Below are 25,518 nucleotides of genomic sequence, written 5' to 3'. Positions count from 1 at the left end.
ATGTCATATTTACTGGGATGCATCCGATGTTCGAATTTACTGGGGATTGTGGTAATCCACCAACAGCACCCTCTGTTTTCCAATTTGACATCAATATTTCAATTAGCGGTGTATTTTTGTTGTTTATTAATATTCACGGCACGGTCCATAAATATCGGCTGCTTAAATATTTGGTTAGCATAAATATTTAAAATTATTATCGCCAAAAAGATGGAGCTTTCAGCATCTATTAAAAAAGGTTTGAGTTTTCTGTCAGACTTAGAGAAATGCCATAAAACTATTACTAATGCTTTTGATATCATCGGCTCTTCTAAAAAAAGTATACACTATGTTTACCAAACAATGCAATCGCTTGACAACTTTTCTACCAGTCATTACAGATAATATACAGTTTTCTCTAGTGAGTGTTTTAGTTTTAGCATCCAAACACAATTGCAACGAACGCCAGTTGCGCGAAATTCTAGAAGAATACATTCCCAATTCTGATGTTATTGACAAAATTGTGTCCAAGTACATCCTCCATAGAGACATACAGAATCAGAAAAATGCAGAATTTGGTATATCACTACCACATGTTACAGATGCCAACTGGACACTTCGTTCGGATTTATCATCATCAAGTTACTCGGTGTCTGCTGGAAACCTCAGTTTTAGCATTGAGTTGGAGTCATTCGAGTATAAAAGTAACGAGAAGAAACCGGTAGTGCGATTCACCTGCACTCCAGAGGAATTACAACTTTTCATTACCAAACTGAAGGAAATAGAGTTAAATTGCGATAGACTTACGAAATAATTCGTATTGATTTGGAAGGATTGTTGCGTTATAGAAAACTGGTCGATCTAGCAAATTTAGGCTACTGGATCTTCCATTCAGTCCCCGGCAAACGAACGAAAATGTTAAAGACGGGGTAAAATAAAATAAAAAACCCATTTAGCAGGCACATTATGAAATAGTAAATTTAAGTGAAAACAAAAGTGCAATTAACTTATTTTGCAATATTCATCTCGAACTCCACAATTTTCAAATTAAAATATTACAATGATAGTTTTATTAATTTTTTTTCTTGGGTGCGTAATCAAAGGAGAAAATAAAAAAGAGTAATTTATAGTTACTTATTCGTTACCGTAGTTTATTCTCAAAAATACGAATTATAAATTACACATCCATATCTTACTTATCTCCTTTTTGAGCTAATTTTTCCTTTTTAGCTGCCTCCGCTTCTGCTTCGGCTTTTTCGTACTTTGCGATTAGAGCATCAACTTCTGCACTTGTTAAAATTTTGATAACTGTCTTATTGTTTTCTCTTGTCAAGACAGCCATCTCAACTGTAAGAATAGAAATTTATTATGAAAAGTATTTTTATATAATACACTTTGGAATACTTTTCTCTGACGTCAGCTTAGTCATATCCAGTGTTTTTGAAAGTACTTTCACAGATAGGTCTTGCGCTTGTGCCAAAGTAATTTCATTGTCTCCAAGTTCTTGTTTAAGTGCAGACACAGCAGCCTGACATGAATGCAGCAAAAATTAAACATAAATAAGCGTTTCAAGCATATACACTTACCGCAGAATTGTTTCCGATGCATGTGGCCTTCCAGCCTCCATAATTTCCACTGGGATCAGATTGATATAACTGATAGCCGTAATGTTTGTCCCAACCCATATACAAGATAGATACTCCAAATGGACGTTTTCCACCGTATTGTGTATAAGCCTGTTTTACGTCACACAGATGCGACACCAGCTGTTCACAAGGCATAGCCTCGCCATAGTTCAATTGATAACGCTGAGCAATGACTCTAAGTAGATTCGTTAAAACATTCGCATCTGAAGTAATTCCTGCTACTGAACAAACCATATCACTAAACAGAGGAAAAAAGAATCATCTATAGAAGTTCCATAGTTATAGAAACAATTTGATGCTTACTCATTAAGCTTATAGATTTTTTCAGAAAAAATAACACTGTCCAATAGTTTGTTAGTATTCCGTCTTTCCGCGGCCAATAAAATACCATCTTTAGCTAAGATTCCTAGTGATGTGCCGGCATGAGAAATAGCTTCCATTGCATATTCTACTTGATAAAGGCGACCTTCCGGTGAAAAAATAGTTGTTCTGGAATCGTACCGACGAGCCTGAAAGTACAAATGATATTGCAGAAACAATATAGTCATAACCTCAACTCGGCATCAGTAGTTGGCCACATCACATCACAATACATTGATTATACTTATTTTACATACTAACCATAATTCCTTTTAATTTCTGGTCTTGTAAAACACTAAGAAAACCAAAAACTAATTTTATTTTACAATTTTAGCGTTTATAAAAATCTCCAGTTCTACAGAAAACCTACTATTCCCAGGGGAAAACAAAATACAGTATCGTGAAAGTATCTGAATAGCAGGGATGCCAAATCCAATTTTTAAACGACTCGCATATTTTACACTAATGAAAAAGTATTTACACGGAACCGGCAAAATACCTAGTTTTGAGTACACTTTATTTAACTTCGGGATTCCTCAAAGACCCTGCTGGGCCGCCATGTTTTTGTGACCATCATCTTTTCCGCAAAGACGAAAGCAACGAAGAAGTATGTAAACATAAATAAAAAATTGTTGATGCTAAATATATGTGATTTGTTGAAACAAAGTTTGATTATGAATGTGTTATAGTTATGAAACGTGCGGTGACTTTGCTCTCACTGACTTGCTAGCTTTGAAGGCCCCGAAGGACCGAGATGTTGGTTACGATCAGAGATGCCATTTATACAGATTTATCTGTATTATACAGATTTTTAAATGCTCATACAGATTTAATACAGAGTACAGATTTTATACAGATTTGCTCAATTTAATACAGATTTATACAGATCTCACAAAAAGTAAGAAAGAAAAAAATTAACTTTTCTGTGTGAGCTATCTTTTAGTATTTGATTCCAGTGACGAAATAAAAGTCTATTAATCAACGGACAAATCAATATGGAAATCTGTGAAATCCATTTATATTATAATTTTTTTGCAATGACATATTGGAAACATATTTCGAAGAAGCCAAATGAATGAAAAACTAACAGAAAAGATGAATTATTGGAAAAAATACGCTCAGAGACAGTACTTTATTCAAGGAAGTAATGGCATCATGAAACTTTACTGTCAAACTGAGAGTTGTATGAACCGACTTGACGTAGGATATTGGGCGTTGAAATTCCAGGTCAAATTATAAAGTCAATAATTTCTAACTAAATAAATATATGGAATGACAATTCAATTGTTGTGGATAAAAAAAATTAAACTTGGTCGTTGAAAATTCTTGTGAGCGCGACAATGACTGATTAAATCTACCATCCTACAACCACAATCTATTGGAATAACATATCTTAGCATCATTTTGTTGTAAGAATTTCATTTTATTAGTAAATACAGATTAATACAGATTTTTTATACGAAGAATACAGATTTTCTGTGAAAATATCTGGCATCTCTGGTTACGATAGCACTGACTAGAACGCCTTATTGTTGCCACCGGGCTGGATTCCTCTTCCTACACTGAGGCTGTGAACCATTTCTTGGTTAATTTTAGCTTTTGGTTGAAATCTGGCACTCGAGTGGTTATTTTGATTGTGTCAAAAATAACCCTGCTCGAAAGCATGATTATTTTGACAGATCGATGATTATTTTCTGACACTGAAAAAAATCTTGCAAAGAAAATTCTAATATCATTTTTAGTTAAAATTATTTCCAGTGCAAAATAAACCCAAATAGCTTTCCATCCGTCAAACTTGGAAATGGACCGCAGTTTTAGTTAAATTTAACTACTCGACACAAAATAACCACTCAAATGTCAGATTTCAACCAAAAGTTCAAATTAACCACGAAATGGTTCACAGCCTGAAACAAGGATCATGTTATTCGCTACTACCAACATTATTGAAATGACTGAATGAGTAATGAATTCTCACTCGACTGATCGATTTTTCAGTGCTCGATCTGTTCAGTGTTATAATTTTCGCCGGAGTCGGATGCTCGATCTACCCGATTTATTACACTCTACGCTCTTACCAGCCGCTACCAAGTTTTGGGTCAAAACCTACCCAAAAGGTAAAGAATGATGACCTTAAAATTTAGGTCAAAGTAAGTTTAGTACAAGTGTTATGCCATAACAAAGCACGCTACCCATTTCTTACGATCAAGTCAAAGTTTGAGTGGATATCGACCTGATTTTGGGTAGCTTATAGAAGAGCTCGACAATGAGTGAATTCTCCTCAAAAATTAGGTAAAAATGATTTTCAGTGTGGCTAGAGGAATGGATGATGCTAAGGGGCCGTCCATAAAAGACGTCACGCTTTTTTTTGCAACATTTGACCCCCCCCTCCTTTGTCACAAATTGTCACAGCAGCAAAGACCCCCCACTCTCCCACGAATTCAAAATAAATAAAATTCATCTCAATACATACTCAATATGTATGACAAACCGTACAAATATAAGGGAAGAATCAATTTATTACATGATGTCATTAGATTAAAAAATATCTCCTAAACTACAAAACCATTGAAATTATTTTATTAATATTAATTATATAGTTAAACAAAAGTATTTAATTGGAATTGATGAAACATTTAAATCATCTGCTTTAATTCCGTTATAGTTATATTATTTCTTTAGCTAAGGAATAATATTTCCTTAGTGTTGCATACAGGGTTGAGAAATTAGGTTCAAAACTTCATCAAATCGAGATCACTGCCGAAGAAGATCGCTTAATTTATTAATTTCGCTAATTTACTCAACCCTCCGTGCACTTTTTCTGATCACAACAGAAATGATTTCCTGCATCATGCATTTCCGAATTTACAAAAAGAAGCTTTTACATCAACAAATACACGTTTTCCTATAGAATGTAAAGTTTATTGTGGAGACTTTTTCAGGAAATAGGGCAAAGCAGTAATATAATTAGGTATTTCAAAAATGCGCTCATTGAAAATATTGGACGTCACATTTCAACAATCCTCCCCCTTCCCACTGTCACAAAAGGTCACGTTCTGTGAAACACCCTCATCCCCCTTGCGGCGTGACGTCTTTTATGGACAGCCCCTAACCAGCGATGTCAGATCTACGGAAATCTCCGTAGATCTACGGATTTGAACATTTTCGACGAATCTACGGATCCGTAGACAAAATCTAAGGAAATTGGATTTTTTCTACGGAAATCTACGAAAATTTAAATTTATTAACGGGGAACTACGGAAACTAGTTTTGTCTGGCGAGCAAAAAAAAATAGAGCTTCAGAGAAAAATGCCAATCTACGGAAATGACACTACTGCTATCTGGCATCGCTGCCCCTAACCAAGATAGGAATAGGGATGTCGGAAATTTCGAATTACTCGATTATTTAATAATCTAGTATAATTTTGAAACTAATCGATTGTAATTTATTCGATTAATTAGGTTATTAATCGATTACTCGATTATTCATTCGATTATTACTATGGGAATTTTTTAACTATTCGATTAGTTCAATAATCGAATATTAGTTTTAAGCTGATCGATTAAATATTACTCGATTGTTTGGTTATTAATCGATTACTCGATTAATCGATCGATATTACGACATCCCTAGATAGGAGTTTTTGTTCGTTTCCAGCGAATCTCAACAGTTTGTGCTGGAATTCTGTATATCCGAAAAACTTGAAGATTTAAATTTAAATATATCAGTTATATACATTTTTTATTCAGAAATAAACTGAAAATCAGGGCGAAAACAAAAAAAATCGAGAAAGAATAAGAAGAAAATGAATTTGAAATTCATTCCTCATTTTCTCAATCAATTAGGTTTTGCACGATGACGACACAAATGAACTGCCGATGAATCAAGTTCTTTTTTGACAGTTGAGGTGTATTTGCTTTGCAAGTTAAAAATTGAAAAATGACGGAAAAGTGCCTGTTAAAATCGAATTCCACAGTGAAAATAACTAAAAAGATTGCGCTGTATGTGTTTCCAGCATCAAGGAGCGATTTATGTATGAATCTGTTGAGTGTGAGGCGACTTGCAATTTTTACATTCCAACGATGAACTTCTGATGAACTTTTAAACTGTAAACAAGTACACCTCGACTGTCAAAAAAAGTTGATTCTGTTCATTTTTGTGAGGTTATGTCACGTTCGTGCAAAACCTAATTCCGATAGATATCCGAACCAACCGGTTTGAGGCGAAATTCATTCGGAATCGGTTGTTGCACTGGAGCTGGAATTCAGTATCCTTTCCACATGGAATTCCGAATGAAAATTTCTCGTTGATTCGGAATTCATTCGGATCTGATAATGTGGAATAGCTTACATTGAAAGAAAAACTTCCAATTCCGTACATAACAGTTTTTTAGATTTTTTCCGCTTTCCTGATGGATTTTCCTTATTTAAATGCTATATTATACTAATTACAATATTTCAGTGAAGGTGTACTGGCGTGACATTGGATATTAGAATTTAATTGTGACAAACAAAATGATATTAGTTTAAAATTGTGCTAAAAGGTCAACGCAAGAAGATATTTCGTCGTTTCAACTTGAGTTTCTATTACATTTGATTTTATGGTGATAATTTGACTGCCGCTTATATTACACCAGACCCTGTCAGCTTGGAGCGATCTCAATTTTCAGTTCAGCAACGCCATCGCACGGCATCACATTCAACATATCATGTCAATTCGGTACTAACATGTGATTAGGGCATATCGTGCGATATGCCCTTTTTGAAAGTTACGAAAAATAATGCTCATTACTCAAGTTTTAAACATGAAATTCAAGCATATTGCGCACAATTTCGTAGATTGGGCTTCTATCTACGAGATTATATCGATTATTGTGTAAATGGTGTTTGTAGAGCCGAGCAATGAGCATTATATTTTGTAACATTTGCAAGGGCCTATCGTGCGATATGCCCTAATCACATGTTACTACCGAATTGTATGAGTGCGCAGTGCTGCTGTTTTGGTGCGCATGAATTTGACATTTCGCTCCCCTACTTTTATGTACGAGATTCGATGCAGGCTCGCCTGAGGGCACCATACACGCAAAAAAGGATGTTGCCAATGATTTGTTCGAGAAATGTGAGAGCTGGATATCTTGTTAATATGATGTCTTTGATTACACCCAGGCCCGTACCCAGGATTTCATTTCGGGAGGGGCCCAAAGATAAAAAAATAATGTACCTAATTCTCGGTGTGCCTTTTACGGCGGTTTTTAACATACACTTTAAACTTTTTCACTGGAACTGATATTGTATTACATTTCATTACGTTTACTGTGTTGTTATTTTTGTAACACATGCCGAAGACATTCTAAATAATTATATGTTTTCGATTTCGGGAGGGGCCAGGGCCCCTCGGGCCCCCCCTCTGGGTACGTGACTGATTACACCTCAATCCTATTGTTTCTGAATGACATTTCAACACATTGCGACAGTTTGGAAAACCTTGAATAATTGAAGATCCACGTAATATTCTTTCTAATTTATATTAATGTTTTCGTATTCCGTATATTGTTTTCGTGTGTCTATACAGGACTATTCAACAATTTTACCAGACAGCATAAAACACAATTTATATAACGGAAAATGATATAGGTCATACTGAATTAAGCAGGTGGTCCGGAATAGTTAATCACATGGATCAATTAGACTCAGTAATCTAGTATTCATGTTTCGCTCTTTAGCGGGCAAGCATTGCACAATTTGCTATGCGCCAAACAATTAGCAAAGATCTAGCATGTATTGAGTGGAAAATTTCCAAGTCCATACAGAACAGTTTTCTAGATTCGTCACTTTCCGAATGAATTTTCCTAATTCTTTATATGCTATATTAAAGGAAAAGTCTTGGCGGACAACATAAAAAAAATTGTGCAAATCCGTGCTGCCGTTCTCGATTGATGCCCGTCCATACATTATATATAAGCGGTAATATATACTACAGATAATCCGATATGCAATTTCTTAAACCCGTACCTGATCGAAAATAAAAATCTATTTTTTCTGAATCCAGACCTGGCATGAGCCTGTCGATTTTATTTTCGGGTCGGGTATCATGTTTGAATACGGCCGACCGAATTTTCAAACCCGAACCGAACCCGTATCCGTTTAAGATGAAAAAAATCTATATAAATAACGTAATAATAATAAAGTTTAACATATTTTATTTATAAAAAAGTGGGTCAACTTTCACACAAAACAATGTGAGATATATATACACATGGTCCTGAGTCGAGCACTGATGTAAAAAGTTCTAAGTGGCAACGTACTTGCAAGCAATACGCAACATAACGCATATGTTTAGAAGTTTGAAATCGAACTTGGTTTATAATAAATTGGTCTTTCTTTCGTTCAGTTTAGCTAATCAAAGGTTGTTAATATGGGGTATTGAAATATTTCACGTGAACGCCTCTTGAAATTGACATGCTCCGAGTTTCAAATTATGACATAATAAAATAATTCCTCACATTGAAATTCTGTATGTTATAGATGCAGTTGAAAATTTGGTTAGTACTGCAAAAATATACAAAATGCTTAAGTACGAGTTGTAATTCTAGTTACCGTTCGCTTACTTCTGTCACTTAAAACCATTTAGAAAAGTACTCAAGAAATAAGATTAATCGGGTGAACTTTTTCTTTTTTTCCATAGAACTTTCATATGATAAACGGTTTCCTTGTGCTTTTGTTCCCACAAGAGTTTAACAATCTTCCCAAGAGTTGGCTCATCATCATTTCTAGTCCAGTCAAGAACAAAGTGATAAATTTGCTATAATTAAACAAGTTTCGAAATTTTTATCATAGTTATCTGGAAACTGGAACATTTACCTCGGACAATGTTGGGTAGTCACACTCAAACGCTTCAATTTGACCTTGAGAGTACTGCAGAAACCTGGCAAAACTCTTCCATTCATAACCAAGGTGCCTAGATATTGTGCCCATCATCTCAGTATCCATGTCGTCATTTGATTCAATCATATGTTTGATACTCCCTGAAAGTTTGAGGTTTTCCCATCTTACACTGCCATTAACACTGCTTGATTTAGTACGATCTTCGCCAGTGTAAATTGTTAATGTATCTCCAATATGAATATTACGCGTATTTTTTATCTGGTATATCTGAATACCAGGTGCGTTAGTTATGGATGTCTGAGATGCCACTAAATTGTTATTTTGCACATTGTTGACGATACTTCGAGACAATACATCAGGATCCGCAACAGAAGTTGCTATAAGTGACTGGTCCGACGAAGAACCTGGCGTATCAATAGTTATAGCCGCTTCATTACCTACATTACATAGCTCGTTGCTTTGCAATTCGATTTTATCACTTTCAACATTCGTAGGATCGGATCTTCGTGGAATAATGCTCGCATCCGTTTCTAATTTGGAACTTGATTTGGGGAAAAGACTCGTTAAAATTTTCTTGAACTTGACCATCGTTGCGAAGCGCATCAAAACGAAAATATATTTTTAAAATAATTATTTTTCCTGATTTTGCGGTATCTTTTGCGAGCGGCTACTACCGTTCACTGTATTATTGTTGTTGATAATTTTGGTTCGAGGGACTTTTTTCGTATCCGTCAGCTGTTCTTTGCATTGTTCAATTTGACGTTTAGTTTACGCACACAGATTCAGTGTGCAAAGATGCCAGGTATTTTCATAGAAAATTTGTATTTGTATTCTATACAAGATCTGTATTCATCTATATTGATATTCACAAACAAAACGAAACATTCACAATATAATGTTAAGAGAATTGCAATGTTATTACAACACAATGAGTCGTCAATCTTGATATTCTCATATCTCATTGTAGAACTTACGAGAAAATGAACGTCGAGACTTGATATTTGTGGGTGTTTATCAACAATAGAAAACCAATGAAATTGAATTAGTATACTTACTTATTTTATGATATGCTGTGGTAACAAAATATTACAGGTGATTCAAATAGTTATAAAGAACTCCTACTGAACTATCTGACATTAATTCACTATGGCTATTATCGTTGTAGTATAGTTTTATATGACTTTATTTAATAATGCTCAAACCACCTACTGTAATAAATGAGCGAATTAAAAGGTTTTAATTAAATTAAAAGGTTTTATTTCGCCTTAACCCAACAGGACTATTCTACACGCATAGAAATATAACACATTAGATTCTAATATACTAAGAGCAAATTCAGCAGCTGCAAGATTCATATGGGTGATCTATAATGTAAATGAAACTGAAACAAACGTATCCCCAGCAATTCGTTTTAGTTTTATTTATTCGACCAGTTCTACTGTCAACTTTAAAACGGGTATACACTGCCGTTCTATTTTTTCTATATTCGAAACACAGATAAAACGCTGCTGGGGCTGCCAGTTTATTTTGTTATAATTTCTAGATTTAAATTTTAAAACTGACATAAATTATGCATCTAGAACTAGAACACTCCTGAATATGCCCTAATAAGGGCATATTCAGTAGTGTTTTAGTTCTAGATGCATAATTTATGCCAGTTACAAAATTTAAATCTGGATTTTAAAACAAGAAAAACTGGCAGTCCCAGCAGTGTTTTACTCGTGTTTCACATATACAAAAAATAGAACGGCATCGTAGACCAGTTTTAAATTTGACAGTAGAACTGGTCGAATAAATAAAACTAAAACGGATTGCTGGGGATACGTTTGTTTCAGTTTCATTTACATTATAGACCACCCATATGAATCTTGCAGCTGCTGAATTTGCTCTAAGTCAACTCCAAACAAATGTTTGAATCATATGAAACTATTTTTGAATTGAAATCGGAATTAAATAAAACGCTTTTTGAATCAAATGAAGTTTAGTAATGCATATTAGATTCAAATATATTCAGATATTGATTCAAATTTATTATGTCGACTCTTCAAATTCATTGATGTTGATTAAGATTTTTCGTCCTTGATCAAATGCCAGAGATTTTGATTTTTGACAGTGGCATGAAATCCTTTTTAGAAACAAAAATAATTTGCTTTGAATCAAATAACAATTGTTGTTGAATCCAAGTGAAATGAAATTCAGGTGGAAATGAAATATATTCGGAATCAAAGCACACCATATTTGAATTTAATCAGACTCTGTTAGCTTGGAGCGAAATCAATCTTCAGTTCAGCAACGCCATCGCACGGCATCACCATGACTTCAAAGCGGCATACGACACAATCGATCGAGAACAGATATGGCAGATAATGCAAGAATACGGTTTCCCGGATAAACTGACGCGATTGGTCAAAGCAACGATGGATACAGTAATGTGCTACATCCGAGTATCTGGGACGCTCTCGAGTTCCTTCGAATCTCGAAGAGGGCTACGGCAAGGTGATGGGCTTTCTTGTATCTTGTTCAATATTGCCCTGGAAGGTGTGATTCGAAGAGCGAGGATCGACACGAGTGGCACGATCTTCCGAAAGTCCGTACAACTTTTTGGCTTCGCTGACGATATTGATATTGTGACACGTAACCTTGAGAAGATGACGGAAACCTACATCGGACTGAAAGCTGAAGCTAGGCGTATCGGACTGGCCATAAATGCGTCGAAAACAAAATACATGAGTGGAAGAGGCTCTAGAGAAGAAATACTACGCCTCCCACCACGAATATTGATAGACGGTTACGAGTTCGTGTATTTGGGCTCACTAGTGACCGCCGATAATGACACCAGCAGAGAAATGACACGATCGAGAAAAGTTCGCCACCGCACGAAATTGACCATCTACAAAACGCTCATTAGACCGATTGTTCTCTATGGCCACGAGACCTGGACTATGTTGGCAGAGGACCAACGCGCCCTCAGTGTTTTCGAAAGAAAGGTACTGAGGACCATCTATGGCGGAGTGCAGATGGAAGCCGGAACGTGGAGACGGCGTATGAACAAGTACAAATAATAATATCCCTAAGTCCCATACAAACGAACCGCCAATGTTTGGTTCACAGCTTGAACAAGTAACCCTAGCAAATTACCCCCTTTCATTGCAATAGTTTGAAAATGTGGAAGGAGATCGTTTCTGGCAACGCTTTATGCTAGTTGCTACGGTGCAGAACAAACTTGTTTGTTTATGTTTATCGTTGCTGTATTAAACTGCAACAATAAGTCTAAATATCACCGGAACTAGCACAAAAGATGAAAAATGAACACAAACACCCACGAATCTACAAATATCAATACAGCTAGTAGTATATTCATGGTGGCTTAACCATTCTAGATTATTATTTAACTTACATTTCGCTTGTGATCTTGATTATCAGATAAAAACTGTTTGTTTATTTATTTTTTATTATATGGCTTAATAAATAACGTTCTAGCAGTAAAAGTTGGATGTTCTTTGACTTATTTTGGTAATTGATTTGATAGAAATAACGTGCTACGAATCCTCAAAACAATTCCGTACTTTCAGCAAACTGCAAATTCAATACGAATTTCAGTTTAAGAGCAACGTCGATGGCACGCAAATATGTAGGCAGTTTAAATTCAAGTCCGTTGCACACAACGTAGAACTTCGTCAACGATTCTTCCTCTTTGATTGCTATAAGGCGTGGAAATAGTGGTTTCTGAGCTGTATTAAAATCGTCACGTATTGATTTAATGGCATCAGTGCACTCGCTTTCACTTTTACATAAGAAGCAGAGATTGTTCTGAGCTTGAGCAATCGTTGGCAATTTATTGTCTGCTGTTCGGATTGGTTTTATTAAGGCATGGATTAAAACGGAGATAACGTAGTGTCTATTATCTGTAACAACAAAAATTGTAATATACAATTATGAAAGCGTATCATTGAAGTTCTGGAGTTTCACCTTTTGTAACTCTTTCGATTCTAGTTGTTTTGAAAGTACCAAATTGGACTTATCCTTAATTGGCGACTGTTTGATATATTTTTCAAAGTCGATACAAAATTTGTCCCACTCGTTGAATAAATTTAATGATTTGTTCACCCCGAACAATGTCGTGAAATCTGCATCAACCTATCAACTATAAATGAAATAAAATCTTTAAATGTAAAAATAAATTCAATTTTTATAAAGACTTAAATTTATATAAAGATAACTAACCAACAAATAACCGGTTGGGTCGGCTAATCTTGGCCACTCCTCGATTATCTGGTGTCGTTCCTGTTGATTGTCTTCTACAATTTCCTTGTAGCGAATAAAAAAGGTTTCGTTCCAACAGCGCAATACCTCTTCAGTAGGGGCTATGTTGTTTCTGAGCCAATTTTTTTCAGTAACGAAACAAGCGACTTCTAGTAATTGATTCTGATTTTGAGTATTTATTACTTCCAACTGTTATATGATGATAAATTTTCCTTCAGTTGTTAGCGCAAGAGCTTGATTTTTGATCGCTTGTAGGCAATCAAAATTACCAACTCGTTGCTCTCTTTTACGTTTTATTTTTTCTTTTTTGTTTCTGTTATGAAACCGGTCGTATTATAAACCGGAAGGGTTTTTTTACCAGCGTCTTTATTTCTTGGAGAATAATACAGTTCCTATAAAAATGTGGAAAAAACGTTATACAATAATTACTATTAGAAGTATTTACATAGAAGCTTAACGGAAAACTCATTAGGAAATCTTTCGGATATTATTTCCGAAAAAGCTTTCATATCCCGTAGTGAAAAATATTTATCATTGGCGATATATCGATCGACTACGACATGTGCCAAGTATTTACGATGCTCCGAATCAAGTTCACCATGTTTTGCGTAGAAATTTGTACCAATATTGCCTTTATCATTGTTTTTTAATACCATATCCAGAACCTCAAATCTCGATGGGAAGATGGATAAACCGTTGCTTTGATGTACTTGGCTTGTATTCATCTAGCTCCGAACAATTATGGATGCAACACCTATCTTGTGCAAATAGAATGCTTTTATCCCAGGAAACTAATTTTTGCCGCAGAGCATGTTTATGTGCTGTCCATTTGGCTACCGTGAATATATCTGCCAACGCGCGATCATCAAGTATCTTCAAATAATCGAAGTTTACACCGTATTCTGGCAGAAATGTTTGTTATTTATATAAAATTGCCACATTTGTAATACATGGAAATAGCTATTACTAAAGTTAGTTTCAACTTACGAATCAATAATGAATCTTCATCATCTTCTGAAAACAGCATATAAGGTCTTGCAATATTAAATTATAAAACATAAAAGGTCTTTACCGTTCAAATATTGAGGATTCGCAAGATAATCGTCAATGATTATTTCAGCATCCATTTTTCCTTTTAAAAACTTGAATTTAAATACAGTCGAAACATTAACATTGCCAGTACTTATGTACAAAAATTTAAGTGAAATTTACTTACCTGTAAGACCAATGCTGAAATAAATTGCGCTCTATTAAAAAATTTAACAATTTTTTCAAGGAATCGTAATTTCGTCGTTTGAATACGAAATCTTCCGCTGCAATGAAACTTTATGTGACACTAAAAAAAGCAGACGGGTTGATTGACAATTTATATAGTCGCACTGAGATAATACATAGTCGGTTAAAAAACGACGATGTTCTTTCTACCTAAATTATGTTGATATGAACAATATGTATAGTGCTTTCAAACTTGACAATCTCTATACAACTATATGCTTATTCATGGTAACATTATTATATTCTGAAGAAGAACGTACTCTCATGGTAGTCATAACTATATCACTTCTAAACTTTATGATGACCGAAAGTTCAATTTTACCTTGCTTGTAATTGTCATTGTGACTATTTTGTTCTTATTTTAATGATTGTCAGAATTACCACGCCAGAAAAGTCATGAAGACAAATAGTATAGTCATGCTGTAGAGTTTTTGTTCTAGTTATTGGTACAATACAGATGGTAAATAATCTGATATCATGGTCATTATTATTATTTGAACGCATAGTTGAAATGACCATGAGGAACAGGTTGGGGTTCAGAACAAATTGGCTCAAATGGCTCGTGGATCGATCAAGTGGAGGGTGATCTCAGAAGCATCCGTGCCTTGAGTGGCTGAGCCGAGTTATGTGGAGACGTATGCTTGATACAGCAAAAGACACCCCAGGCCTATAGCTGTTAGATAAGGTAAGTATATTTGATGCAGGTTATTTCTGTCTTTACCGGAAGGGCACAGAATCATTGGATACAATCAAAAATATTATTGGATTGATTGTGACATGTAAATAAATATTATAAATGTATGGAATATAAATGTAATATAAATATAAAGAAGCAAAATGTACCAAAAACAATCCTTCAAATTATTTTGATAGAAATCTTTTCACTCGTAAAAACATAACAGAATGAATAATTTTAACAAACAAAAGCGTAAGTTGAAAAATTTAATCATTTCAAATTAATATCTTATCATTTATTTCAACTACCAAGTTCATAAATTCAAAGCACTATAAATATTACCTTTATCCAAAATTAGTTCATTTTAAACTGATTTGGCAAGTTGAATCTACCATGAAATTGTTTGTCAAGAAATAGACAGGAACGCACAAGTAATATGTTTGTTGGTATTATCAAAATATTTATTGAAACAAACTAATCCACCGAGAAAAATCAAATATCTAGTTTTGTTGTTTCAAGCAACAATATTTGTTATATTAAAGAAATTTTTCCTTTGTCACGATTTCAATAAAATAAATCGTTACGTGAAACCAGACCCTGTCAGCTTGGAGCGATCTCAATCTTCAGTTCAGCAACGCCATCGCACGGCGTCTCATTCAATATGTCCTGTCAATTGTATGGGTGCGCAGTGCTGCTATTTTGGCGCGTACGAATTTGACATTTCTATCCCCTACTTCTATGTACGTGATTCGATGCGGACTCGCCTGAGGGCGCCATGGTCGCAAAAATGGATGTTACCAAAGATTTGTTCGGGAAATGTGAGAGCTGGATATCTTGTTAATATGATGTCTTTGGTGAAACCCAAATTTATTAAATTTACTTTATTTTACTCTGCTTGTACATTGTGGGTTTCGCCCTTCTTTAAAAAAATACAGCAAAAGTTTGTTTTGACCAAATCAAACAAAAGTTGAAGGAAAAATCGCAAAAATAGGAAACGAAGATGAGATGTTTACTACAAATAGAGTGAGAAGAAGAAGAAGAAGATGAGATGTTAGTGAAAATAGAACATTTATCGCTTTACGTTTTTTCGGCTTTCATATTTTCTACTCTACTATTTTGTCATGGTTTCTTTCCACTATCATTTTCATCACCCACCAAATCAAGTCCATTGGATTTTCCAAATTCGTTGGACAATGTCAAGTAAGCTCATGTTATTGTTCAAGTTTCGAATCGTAAAGTGCGAACGTTTTCAGGCTCGAGTCGGTTCCATTCAAAACGCAACAATCTTATGGTGTTCTGATGGTCATCGACGCCTTACGGACTGACTTTGTTATGCAGGCAGAAAATATGCCATTCATAAATCAACTGATTGCTAACGGAAGCGCTTGTCGGTATAGCGTACAAGTTCATCCCCCAACTGTGACAATGCCTAGAATTAAAGCTATGACATCTGGGGCAATCCCAAGTTTCCTTGATGTTGTTTTGAATCTAGGAAGTCCTGAAACTAGTATCGACACATTCCTGTACCAAATGGCTTATCAGAATCAGCGAATTGTGTTTTATGGAGACGATACGTGGACACGTATGTTTCCGAAATTGTTCCATAGACGAGGAGAAAACACTGATTCACTTTTTGTAAACGATTTTTATGAGGTAGAACTGGTGTTATTCCGAGTTTTGATGGATAATTTTCTATTTCGTTACCTAGGGAGACAGGAATGTTACAAAAAACATGCATTACGAGTTTGACAATTTAGATTGGAAGTTAATGATTCTTCATTATTTAGGACTTGATCATATAGGTCACGTAGAAGGGCCGTTTAGTGACAAGATAGCCAGTAAGTTACAGGAAATGGACAATGTCATTCGAAAGATTGTTGAAACAAGTCAAAAAAGGGTTAGTAAAAGTAGATTAAATTATTTTGCTTGTAATGATGTTAATTTTATATATTTTAGGATGCACAATTGCAAACTGAATCGTTCATAGTGATCACAGGGGATCACGGAATGCGTGATTCCGGAGGTCACGGTGGATCCACTTATCCGGAAACACATGTTCCACTGATTTTTATTGCGAGCAACTGTTCGAAGAGCAATCAAATTTTCCTTCAGATTGACATTGCTCCTACATTAGCGAGTTTGGTTGGAGTACCTATACCATTTTCTTCTATAGGTTCAGTAATAGATCCGGCTCTAAATGGAATTCCACCGGTCGATAGAATGTATTTGGCATATTACAATACCAAAAGACTGATTGAAAAAATTCAAACATTTTATGAAAACAGTCTAAAACAACAAGGCACGCAGTGAAATGAAGTGTATTTTTCTATGTATATATTGATGTTTTGTTCTTTCAGACTTTTTCATACAGTACAAAGAAGCTAAATTATTACACACAATGTTCCTAGAAAACCAAGATGATTTGGAAATTTTCGATAAAGGGCTGAACAAGTATTCAATTGTCAGTCGAAAGATATCGAAGCTTTTAATCAAGAACTACATTCAGTACGACATGCTTAGCATATTAGCCGGAATTTATATGAATATTGTGGTATATAGTGGCAATTATACTGTAGAAATAACTATTTTAACAAAGTGTCTTTCTTTTAGACTTCAATATTAGCTATTCTCTTGCTAATCATTCCACAAAATACTAAAATTAAAATTCAACTAAAATTTTTAAATTTCGCTACTTTTGCAGTGTTTGGAGTTTTGGTCAAATATTTCATGAAGCAATGCTTCTCACTGGAGTATAGTTTTATTCAAAACAGCTTCTTATACAATGTGCTCTTTTTGTTGTATCTGGTGATAATTTTTGTTCACTATGGAACACTTGTTGCGTTACTTAATTTGATTAAACAAATTAGTTTGCAACATTTTAGACTTACAAAACTTACTAGTTTATTACTGTTCGGGTCAATTTTCCACACTTTATCATTTTGTAGTAGTTCATTTATTGAAGAAGAGCATCAAATCTGGTATTATTTCGTCAATTCTCTATTTTTGTTGCTAACATTGCTAGAGTTGAAAATCATGAACAAAACTATCAATAGGATCAACCATTCGAAGACGAACGAGCTTGTTCTGTCATATTGTCGAAAAGACAGGACTAAATTCTGTATTCGTGCAACCTTATTTTTGTTTGGTCATATCATTCTTCGGCGTTGGAATCAAACCGGCGATAAATGGCAGCATATTCCGGATATTGGAGATTGGCTTGTGAGAGATCAAAATAAATTCTGGTTGAGTTTAGTAGTGTTCGCTGGTAAGCATTGTCGCCTTATCAATTTGTGATGGATTGGTTTTTGAAGGTAAATATGTTTTCAGCACTGTGCTACAATATGATAGTTATTGGGCAAATGACTGGGTTCCTCACAACAGTATTAAGCATGACAGCATGTTTGCTAGTCTACTATTACAGACTGATGACAGGATTTGTTAGCATGTTTGGGATAGTTCCATCCAAGTATTTATTACATTTACATGAATCTTGTGGCTTGAAACTAATTTTTGCTTTACCTTTTAGAACAAACACTTGCTTAACCATTTTTTGGATCAATCTCATAGAAATTTTACTATTAGGTCTCCTGCCAAAACTTTATAGAACTGTAATGAGTAAAGCAGTACAAAAATCTAGTCCAGTTTTAACCAGTATCATAACATTTTGTTCACTGTTATCAATGCTCATTCACAAACCTCATAACGTAGTTTTGGTTGGAGCATTATTGTCCAGCAGCCGTTACATAGTAGCAAGAATTGATCATATTAGCGAGAGTAAGTCTGAAAATCTATTACTCAAAGTCATTTCGCACATTTGGTTGGGAAAACTATTTTATTTCTATCAGGTAAGTTTAAATTGAATCACTCATCTTCGTAAGGGGCTTTCAGAAACCACGGAGATCGATCGGAGTGTGCTATGAAGCGGAATTCATAAAATAATATATTGAACCGCTGAGTCTGGTTCGCAGTTCAATTAAAACAGCTAATGCTCTGATGAGTCGAAAACAAAACTATTGCAGTTTTTTTCCCACTATTATTTGTATGGGTATTCAATAAACCAGTATTCAGACGTTACCGTCAAAGCTATTTGAATGTAATTTTTGTAAAGACATCCAATCACAACGTCACGGAAACATTTGACGTCAGGCACTTGTGAATGTTCCTGTAAAGAAAGTATTAAACTAATTTTGACGGACCCTGATGTTCCTACGAAGGAAGGAGATGGACCGTGTGAATTGAACTTAACGTGGTCAGATCCAAAAAAACATTTTTTTCGTCCATGACACAAAGAAGAAGTGCAGTCTACAACGCAACATACACAAATCCCTCCCTTGTCGTGATTCTCCGTGGTTTGTGACCCCTCATGCATTACGGTGATAATACGGTTACTGCGAATGGGTTATGTATTTCTAATAATACGAGAATACAGTAACCTACTCAAGGTTTCTCCGGTTTCGTCGTAATGCGGAATAAGACAACTAACCTAGCCATGCAGAATTCAATAAACGATGCTACAATTGTAGGGTAACTCAAACAACCTCGCCACCATCGATCTCAACGCCGGTTATGTAGGACTAAGCAGTTTCAATTTTACCTGGGTTGGACTGTTCTTGACATTGAATACTTTTAATGGTCAAATCTTGAGTTATTTAATATTACTTCACTGCCTGATGACAGGCCGCCATCGCGAGAACAACACAGAATGTTCAGAACAGAATCGAGCCACTGTTTCGCAATTATTAATGAAAGTACTGAGTTTAGCTAACATTCTCCCGTTCACTTTTTACATTATCATCGTAACATTGATGCGAAATCATATATTTGTGTGGACAGTGTTTTCACCGAAAGTAATATATGATTGCTTTTACATGGGCTTGATTATGCTTCAACTAGTTACAGTATATGTTGTATTTCTATAGAGACATGATAGTACCAAAGATACAAAGATACTAAACAATAAAAACAAAAAAAGTCAAACATTTTGGTTATTTAATTCGAAACAATTCATTATTATACATTTCAAAATAGAATTTAGATTAAACTGCTTGCCTGCAAAGCATAGTGTACGTCATCGGAACTTATGTTTAGTAAAATTTTCTGATATATATCGTTACGTGAGTTTTCACATATCAGCAAACGAGAGGTTCCTAATCGGCTGCAAATAGCTATTGTTTTTCCAGGGTTAGGAACTGTTATCCCAGTAAACGCTGCCAAAGACTCAAATTGAGAATAAACACCGAGAAAACTACACTCTTCTATTCCGGTTCGCGCGACCTACGAGAAGAATACATATTAGATTTACTGACAACATATCCTAATAATGCGTAATTATAAATTAAAATAAATTCTTCTCCTCATATCAAGTTTTCGAAAATAGCAAACTGAAGAGAAATCAACATGAAGGATTCGCTTACCTCTGCCGTTACGGCTTGCAGGAACAGTTGCTCCAATCGGGAACAGCTCTTGATTGTCTGCACTTTAGCACTTGCGATCATCTCCGAAAGAGCATGTTGTACGTGTTTCATTGAGACGTTAACAAAATTGCCACAATTCTTCGATTGCTCGTTAGCCAATTCTGTAGCCCTGCGACATATGTCCAATGCTCGACGTGCGTCACCAGACACAGCAGCCACCTTTCGCGCCACCAATTGAACTGCATCGGCATCGAAAGCCGATGTTCCGGTGAGACGAGCCATGACTATTTCTTGTAACTGTCGAAAATTATATGGCTGGAAAGTAAGACGAGTGAGACCTAATCGAGATGATATTTTCCCCATGAGCAGTCGTTCTGGGAGATCCATAGTGTTTGCAATAGTTATCACCACTAACTGAGCAGCCGCAGCGGTAGGCCAGTTTAGAAGATTATAAACGACATCTTGTCGCCTATTACAAAGAATATCTAGCTCATCAACCAACAGCACTGTTGTCAAACGTCGGGGCGCTTTGGTTGTGAATCGTTTGTCTAGTAAGTTATATGCTTGTTCCCAGGCTAAGGTTTTCCCTGTCAATTGCCGATAAATATGGACGTAGGCCTGCCGTGGTTCTGTCAATCGCATCCCGTTTATTTCCACAAACTCAAACTTTGGAATCTCTTCCTCTTTGGCCAGGGCTTGAAGAGCTCGAATCACAGCACTGGTGGTGGCTGTTTTTCCAGTTCCCGGAACCCCCGATACATACATGCAGCCACCACATCTATCGGCAATTTTATTTTCCAAAAAGCTGTAAATTTCTTCATACTCTTTTTCTCGACACGGAAGACTTGATGGTACTGCCGATACATGCAAGCGTTCACGAGCCATCGCCAATTGGTCACACAATGATGTCATAACGGGAGCATCGCGTTCTTGAATATTGGGCTTTAAAGCACCTGATCGAATGAGTTTTAGTTTGGTTGAACTTTTCGGAGTAGATCTGGACGCATCCGATGATGGCCGTCCTCTTGAACGAGGAGTTTTCGGTTCATCTATCATCCTTTCGGATTTTGGTGAAGCAGTATCAATTCTTTTTGATGTACGCCTTCCATCAGAAAATTCTTCTACTATATTTGAAAGCTGAATATTCCGTTTTGGAGTATCAACCGAATCCTTTGTTTTAGAACAAGGCGTTTTCAGAATACTTTTACGTCTTGGTCTCGTTGTTGGAGTTTTTGGTGTTGGATTCTCAATTGACACAGTTTTCTTGTTTTTCCTGGGCGATACATCGGTATCTGTTGACATCTTCTCTTCACATGTTGATCGCTTCCTAGTAGATCTGCGAGTGAGAGTCTCGACTGGTCCTTTCTGTCGCCCAGACAATCTCAACTTAATCTTTATGTTTGGCGTTTTATTTTCGTCATCCTTAACGATTGAGTAATTTAGGCTCTCTGTATCCGAAGACATTGGCGACTCGCAATAAAAGCTCGAATTCAAATTCTTCCGAAACGTACCAGATTTGCGTCTAACACTATTCAATCTTGCAATTTTAGAAGGAGATTCCGTGTCATCATCGCTAATGTCAACGTCGCATATTCCATTTGTAACATCGTCAAGATTTTTCTTGTATGAATTATCTACACTATTTACCGATTTAATTACCCAATTTTCTTGGTTTAGTGCTATCTGCGCCGTTTCTATTTCATCTTCATTAAAATCATTCATATTTACAAATTCAATCGATTTCGTCCTAGTCAATGTGAGTTTTCGAGTTTTGGGAGTGTCTTTAGTAGTATTTCTTACACCATTACTGGTTTTATCGGTCATTGATTTTCGTTTATTGGGAGTGTTTTGTTCAACATGTTTAATCGCAGCTAAGTCCATTGATTTGGACCCTGGTATTTGAACAAGTCTGTATCGAGCAATGAATAGAGGAAGTTTGGATGATATTTGTCGAATAGCTTCAGAAGCTATTATTCTAGGCTCTGTTACTTCAACTCTACACAACCCAAAAATAGTCTCAATAGAAATATCCGGACTGAAGCGAGAATCTTCCACAATTTCGTAATCGAAATCAAACGTATAGTTTTCGTCATTTAAAATTTTGTTTGGCAATGCAGTTGGACGGGAATACCATTGTACAATAGCTCTGTAACAATCAGTTTTTTTGTCGTCATCGATTATTTCGTACATATGATCAATCCTTGCTATGTCGCATCCCGATAACGTATCTGGTTCCGCGTTGTCCATGTTGGAAACAAGCACATAGCTCCCCACTTCCAAAGCCATTGATCCATAGATGCATTTCCTACGAACAAATAACGGTGCAGTTAAATTGTAAATATTTGACCATAAACAACCTAAATTATACTATTTAAAACAAAAACTTGTCTAGTTATCGGTAATATCAATTTAGTGAGTTACATGTAACCTCAGACATTGCTGCATTTTGATTTATTACACTTAATTCATCAGAATACTCACCTATAAAATAAAGTGGTTTTATTTTTGAATGAACGTTCAATTTGGGGTTCGTATTGTTTGCCAACCCAGCTAATTGCACACCCACTGTAATTATTATTGATTTTATGCTTCATATTCTATAACTAGATAATGATTGTGCGAGTGAATAAAAGTTTGAGTTTGAAGAATCTAGATTGTTGGTTCACCCGTTGAAATTATCTCAAAAGAAATGCAAAAATTGAATCAACAAGAAAATCGCGCCTTCCCACAAATGTCAATGTAACAAACAGCGTTGCCAAATGTCTAGTATAAAATTTAGGTTGGTTTTTCAAAAGGCCGTAAGAGCGAATGACAGTTTCTTTTTGTTTACTTTCTCTTCTATTAGCGGCCCTTACACGATCATTAAAAGTGTCATTACTAAGTAATGACACTTCTGCTCAAACGCTCGTCATTACTGCATTACTGTACATCATTACTTTTTAGCATTACACTTTCATTATTAATGATGAGTATTTGTAACTATTCCAGCACGGGGCTTGAAATCAGAATAACTTTCCCTCAGTAATTAAAGAATACTAGCAATATTCTTTATCTTCGTTAAGCTGAAAATAAATTTTATTTGCCATTAAGATTTGTCATTTCCACAATTTTTTTTCACGTAAAGTTATGAAGAGAATGTTTACTTCTGGTTGTAAAATTTTCTAATCTAATACAACTGACGATATTCAACACTTCCACAAAATAAATAAGAAGAAGAAATAATGTTGGTAATGATGGAAAATTCGGAATTCCATCATTACTCGTGTCATTACTGAACTCGCAGACCTTACACGATCATTTAAAGTGTCATTACTTTTTAGTAATGACACTTTTAATTATCGTGTAATACCACCCACATTATCATATCCGAATGGATTCCGAATCAATTCCGAATCAGCGAGAAATTTTCATTCGGAATTTCATGTGGAAATCATAATGGATTCCGAATCAATTCCAACTCCAGTGCAACAACCGATTCCGAACGTACCGGTTCGCCTACAACCGGTTGATTCGGAAATCATTCGGAATTGAGTGAGAAGATGCGGACTGAATTGTCAATTCGTCTTCTTCTTCTTCTTTCCTGATTTTGCACGTTCTCGTGCTGATTTTCAGTTTATTTTTAAACGAAAACATTATACACTGACTATACAAATTTAAATCTTCATGTTTTTCGGATATACAGAACTAGTAAATAACCAGTTCTTCTTAGAATCCCAACATAAACTATTGAAATTCGCTGGAAATTAACAAAACGGCCTACCTTAGTCAGTATCATCCATTCCTCTAGCTGGAGTGTAGTGAAATGGCTTAAGTCGCTTAAATTTCACACTAACACATTCATAAAATGAGCGAATATTCAATGACATTTATAATGTCACTGTCAATCAGGTTGATCGAGCAGCCAACTCAGGCGAAAATTCTAGCACTGAACCGATCGAGCACTAAAAAATCATGCAGTCGAGTAAGAATTCATTGCTCATTCCGTCATTCCGATAATGTGGGCAAGTTCACATTAGCGCTAATACCCACTTGTACGCGGCGGGCAGATTTTCCCCAGACGGCTGGCTATTTCTGCCAGCCATTTTTGCCGGAATTCTGCCAGAATTCTGGCAACAATGCAACAACCGTTTCCGGCAGAGAATTTCGCCTAACGGTTATTGACGGTTCTGTTTCTGTCAGATTCTTGCCATACAAGATTGGCAAAACCGTTTTGAATCGGTTCTACATTTTTAGCGCCTTGGTTTCATTTTTTTTTATTAAAAAGTCATTTGAAAGGCAGTAATTTATTGCCCTTCATAACAATAATTATGAAAAATATTATTGCCAATAACAGTGCTTTCTCACTACCAAACATACCAAGTTTTCAATTTTATTTAACTCGTCTCAAGACTCGTTTTTTGTATGCACATGCGGGATTGACGAATATCAAATGAAGTCGAATAAAAAAAAAGAAAAAAGAAGGAAGAGAGAAATAAACAAGACACATACGGCGAGAGAATGACGCAATTTTGCCTGTACAATTTTGACAGCTGCCGGAATGCTGCCAGCCTTCTGACGGTTGCCAGAATTCCTCACAAGCGGGTATCACTTGATATACCGGGATGATATGCATATCACGTGGGAGTGTTCACATATGATCGAAATAATATCGTTTGACAATCAAATTGTCATATTGAATGTTCCCATCAGGAGTAAGATCAATAATAATGCTTTTCTCTCCCACAATTCAATCAATAGTTGAAGTCTTGCAATTAATTGTCTCAGAATGCCAGTATTTGTTGAAAAATTTGAAATTATAATGATTGTTTATTGTCACTCTCAAAGTGACGTTCATAAATGAGTGCGTTCAACAGAGATGCCATTTATACAGATTTATCTGTATTATACAGATTTTTACATGCGCATACAGATTTAATACAGAGTACAGATTTTATAGATTTCTCAAATTAAATACAGATTTATACAGATACCACAAAAAGTAAGAAAGATATAATGAAACTTTTCCGTCTGAGCGTGTTTGATT

The 25,518-nt window shown here is 35.5% G+C and overlaps 5 protein-coding genes across 7 annotated transcripts; 2 read left to right on the top strand and 3 right to left on the bottom strand.

Moving 5' to 3' along the window:
* Positions 1–70: 70 nt before the first annotated feature.
* On the top strand, positions 71–1,112 carry LOC131436257 (COMM domain-containing protein 3-like). The gene is made up of 2 exons (XM_058604879.1): positions 71–319; positions 372–1,112. Exons 1-2 carry the CDS (start codon positions 211–213, stop codon positions 791–793), a joined length of 531 nt encoding a protein of 176 aa, XP_058460862.1. The 5' UTR covers positions 71–210; the 3' UTR covers positions 794–1,112.
* On the bottom strand, positions 1,103–2,406 carry LOC131436255 (proteasome subunit alpha type-4-like). The gene is made up of 5 exons (XM_058604876.1): positions 2,247–2,406; positions 1,929–2,134; positions 1,566–1,863; positions 1,384–1,507; positions 1,103–1,326 (listed from the first exon to the last, which is right to left on the bottom strand). Exons 1-5 carry the CDS (start codon positions 2,247–2,249, stop codon positions 1,172–1,174), a joined length of 786 nt encoding a protein of 261 aa, XP_058460859.1. The 5' UTR covers positions 2,250–2,406; the 3' UTR covers positions 1,103–1,171.
* Positions 2,407–8,165: 5,759 nt separating this feature from the next.
* On the bottom strand, positions 8,166–9,631 carry LOC131436256 (protein immune deficiency). 2 transcript variants are annotated; one of them, XM_058604878.1, is made up of 3 exons: positions 8,844–9,630; positions 8,591–8,784; positions 8,166–8,531 (listed from the first exon to the last, which is right to left on the bottom strand). In XM_058604878.1, exons 1-2 carry the CDS (start codon positions 9,468–9,470, stop codon positions 8,635–8,637), a joined length of 777 nt encoding a protein of 258 aa, XP_058460861.1. In that variant the 5' UTR covers positions 9,471–9,630; the 3' UTR covers positions 8,166–8,531; positions 8,591–8,634. The 2 variants fall into 2 exon arrangements, with proteins under 2 accessions (XP_058460861.1, XP_058460860.1); XM_058604877.1 differs by having other exon boundaries at positions 8,166–8,784; positions 8,844–9,631.
* A 6,413-nt stretch (positions 9,632–16,044) lies between these two features.
* On the top strand, positions 16,045–20,048 carry LOC131436576 (GPI ethanolamine phosphate transferase 2). 2 transcript variants are annotated; one of them, XM_058605366.1, is made up of 9 exons: positions 16,045–16,281; positions 16,335–16,734; positions 16,790–16,978; positions 17,038–17,380; positions 17,439–17,632; positions 17,692–18,346; positions 18,409–18,547; positions 18,608–18,926; positions 19,605–20,048. In XM_058605366.1, exons 1-9 carry the CDS (start codon positions 16,130–16,132, stop codon positions 19,998–20,000), a joined length of 2,787 nt encoding a protein of 928 aa, XP_058461349.1. In that variant the 5' UTR covers positions 16,045–16,129; the 3' UTR covers positions 20,001–20,048. The 2 variants fall into 2 exon arrangements, with proteins under 2 accessions (XP_058461349.1, XP_058461351.1); XM_058605368.1 differs by lacking the exon at positions 16,045–16,281 and having other exon boundaries at positions 16,598–16,734; positions 16,798–16,978.
* A 5-nt stretch (positions 20,049–20,053) lies between these two features.
* On the bottom strand, positions 20,054–23,214 carry LOC131436577 (origin recognition complex subunit 1). Its single transcript, XM_058605369.1, has 3 exons — positions 22,977–23,214; positions 20,496–22,800; positions 20,054–20,355 (listed from the first exon to the last, which is right to left on the bottom strand). Exons 1-3 carry the CDS (start codon positions 23,087–23,089, stop codon positions 20,113–20,115), a joined length of 2,661 nt encoding a protein of 886 aa, XP_058461352.1. The 5' UTR covers positions 23,090–23,214; the 3' UTR covers positions 20,054–20,112.
* Between the last annotated feature and the right edge of the window lie 2,304 nt (positions 23,215–25,518).

Source organism: Malaya genurostris, chromosome 3 (genome assembly GCF_030247185.1).
Source record: "Malaya genurostris strain Urasoe2022 chromosome 3, Malgen_1.1, whole genome shotgun sequence".
NCBI lineage: Eukaryota > Metazoa > Arthropoda > Insecta > Diptera > Culicidae > Malaya > Malaya genurostris.
The sequence above is the reverse complement of the archived record's forward strand: the minus strand, read 5'-3'. Positions and strand labels throughout refer to the sequence as shown.

Bases quoted from the DNA above. Each gene is read 5' to 3' on its own strand.
- LOC131436257 (XM_058604879.1), top strand. From the start codon at position 211: ATGGAGCTTTCAGCATCTATTAAAAAAGGTTTGAGTTTTCTGTCAGAC. The intron at 320-371 runs GTATACACTATG...CTTTTCTACCAG, and splicing joins CATCGGCTCTTCTAAAAAAA to TCATTACAGATAATATACAG.
- LOC131436255 (XM_058604876.1), bottom strand. The intron at 1,508-1,565 runs GTAAGTGTATAT...CATTCATGTCAG, and splicing joins GCATCGGAAACAATTCTGCG to GCTGCTGTGTCTGCACTTAA. The intron at 1,327-1,383 runs GTATTCCAAAGT...CTATTCTTACAG, and splicing joins TAAGCTGACGTCAGAGAAAA to TTGAGATGGCTGTCTTGACA.
- LOC131436256 (XM_058604877.1), bottom strand. From the start codon at position 9,470: ATGCGCTTCGCAACGATGGTCAAGTTCAAGAAAATTTTAACGAGTCTT. The intron at 8,785-8,843 runs GTAAATGTTCCA...GTTTAATTATAG, and splicing joins ACTACCCAACATTGTCCGAG to CAAATTTATCACTTTGTTCT.
- LOC131436576 (XM_058605366.1), top strand. From the start codon at position 16,130: ATGTTAGTGAAAATAGAACATTTATCGCTTTACGTTTTTTCGGCTTTC. The intron at 16,979-17,037 runs GTTAGTAAAAGT...TATATATTTTAG, and splicing joins TTGAAACAAGTCAAAAAAGG to GATGCACAATTGCAAACTGA. The intron at 18,927-19,604 runs GTAAGTTTAAAT...CTACAATTGTAG, and splicing joins AACTATTTTATTTCTATCAG to GGTAACTCAAACAACCTCGC.
- LOC131436577 (XM_058605369.1), bottom strand. From the start codon at position 23,089: ATGAAGCATAAAATCAATAATAATTACAGTGGGTGTGCAATTAGCTGG. The intron at 22,801-22,976 runs GTGAGTATTCTG...ATTTGTTCGTAG, and splicing joins AAAACCACTTTATTTTATAG to GAAATGCATCTATGGATCAA. The intron at 20,356-20,495 runs GTAAGCGAATCC...TTCTTCTCGTAG, and splicing joins TGCAAGCCGTAACGGCAGAG to GTCGCGCGAACCGGAATAGA.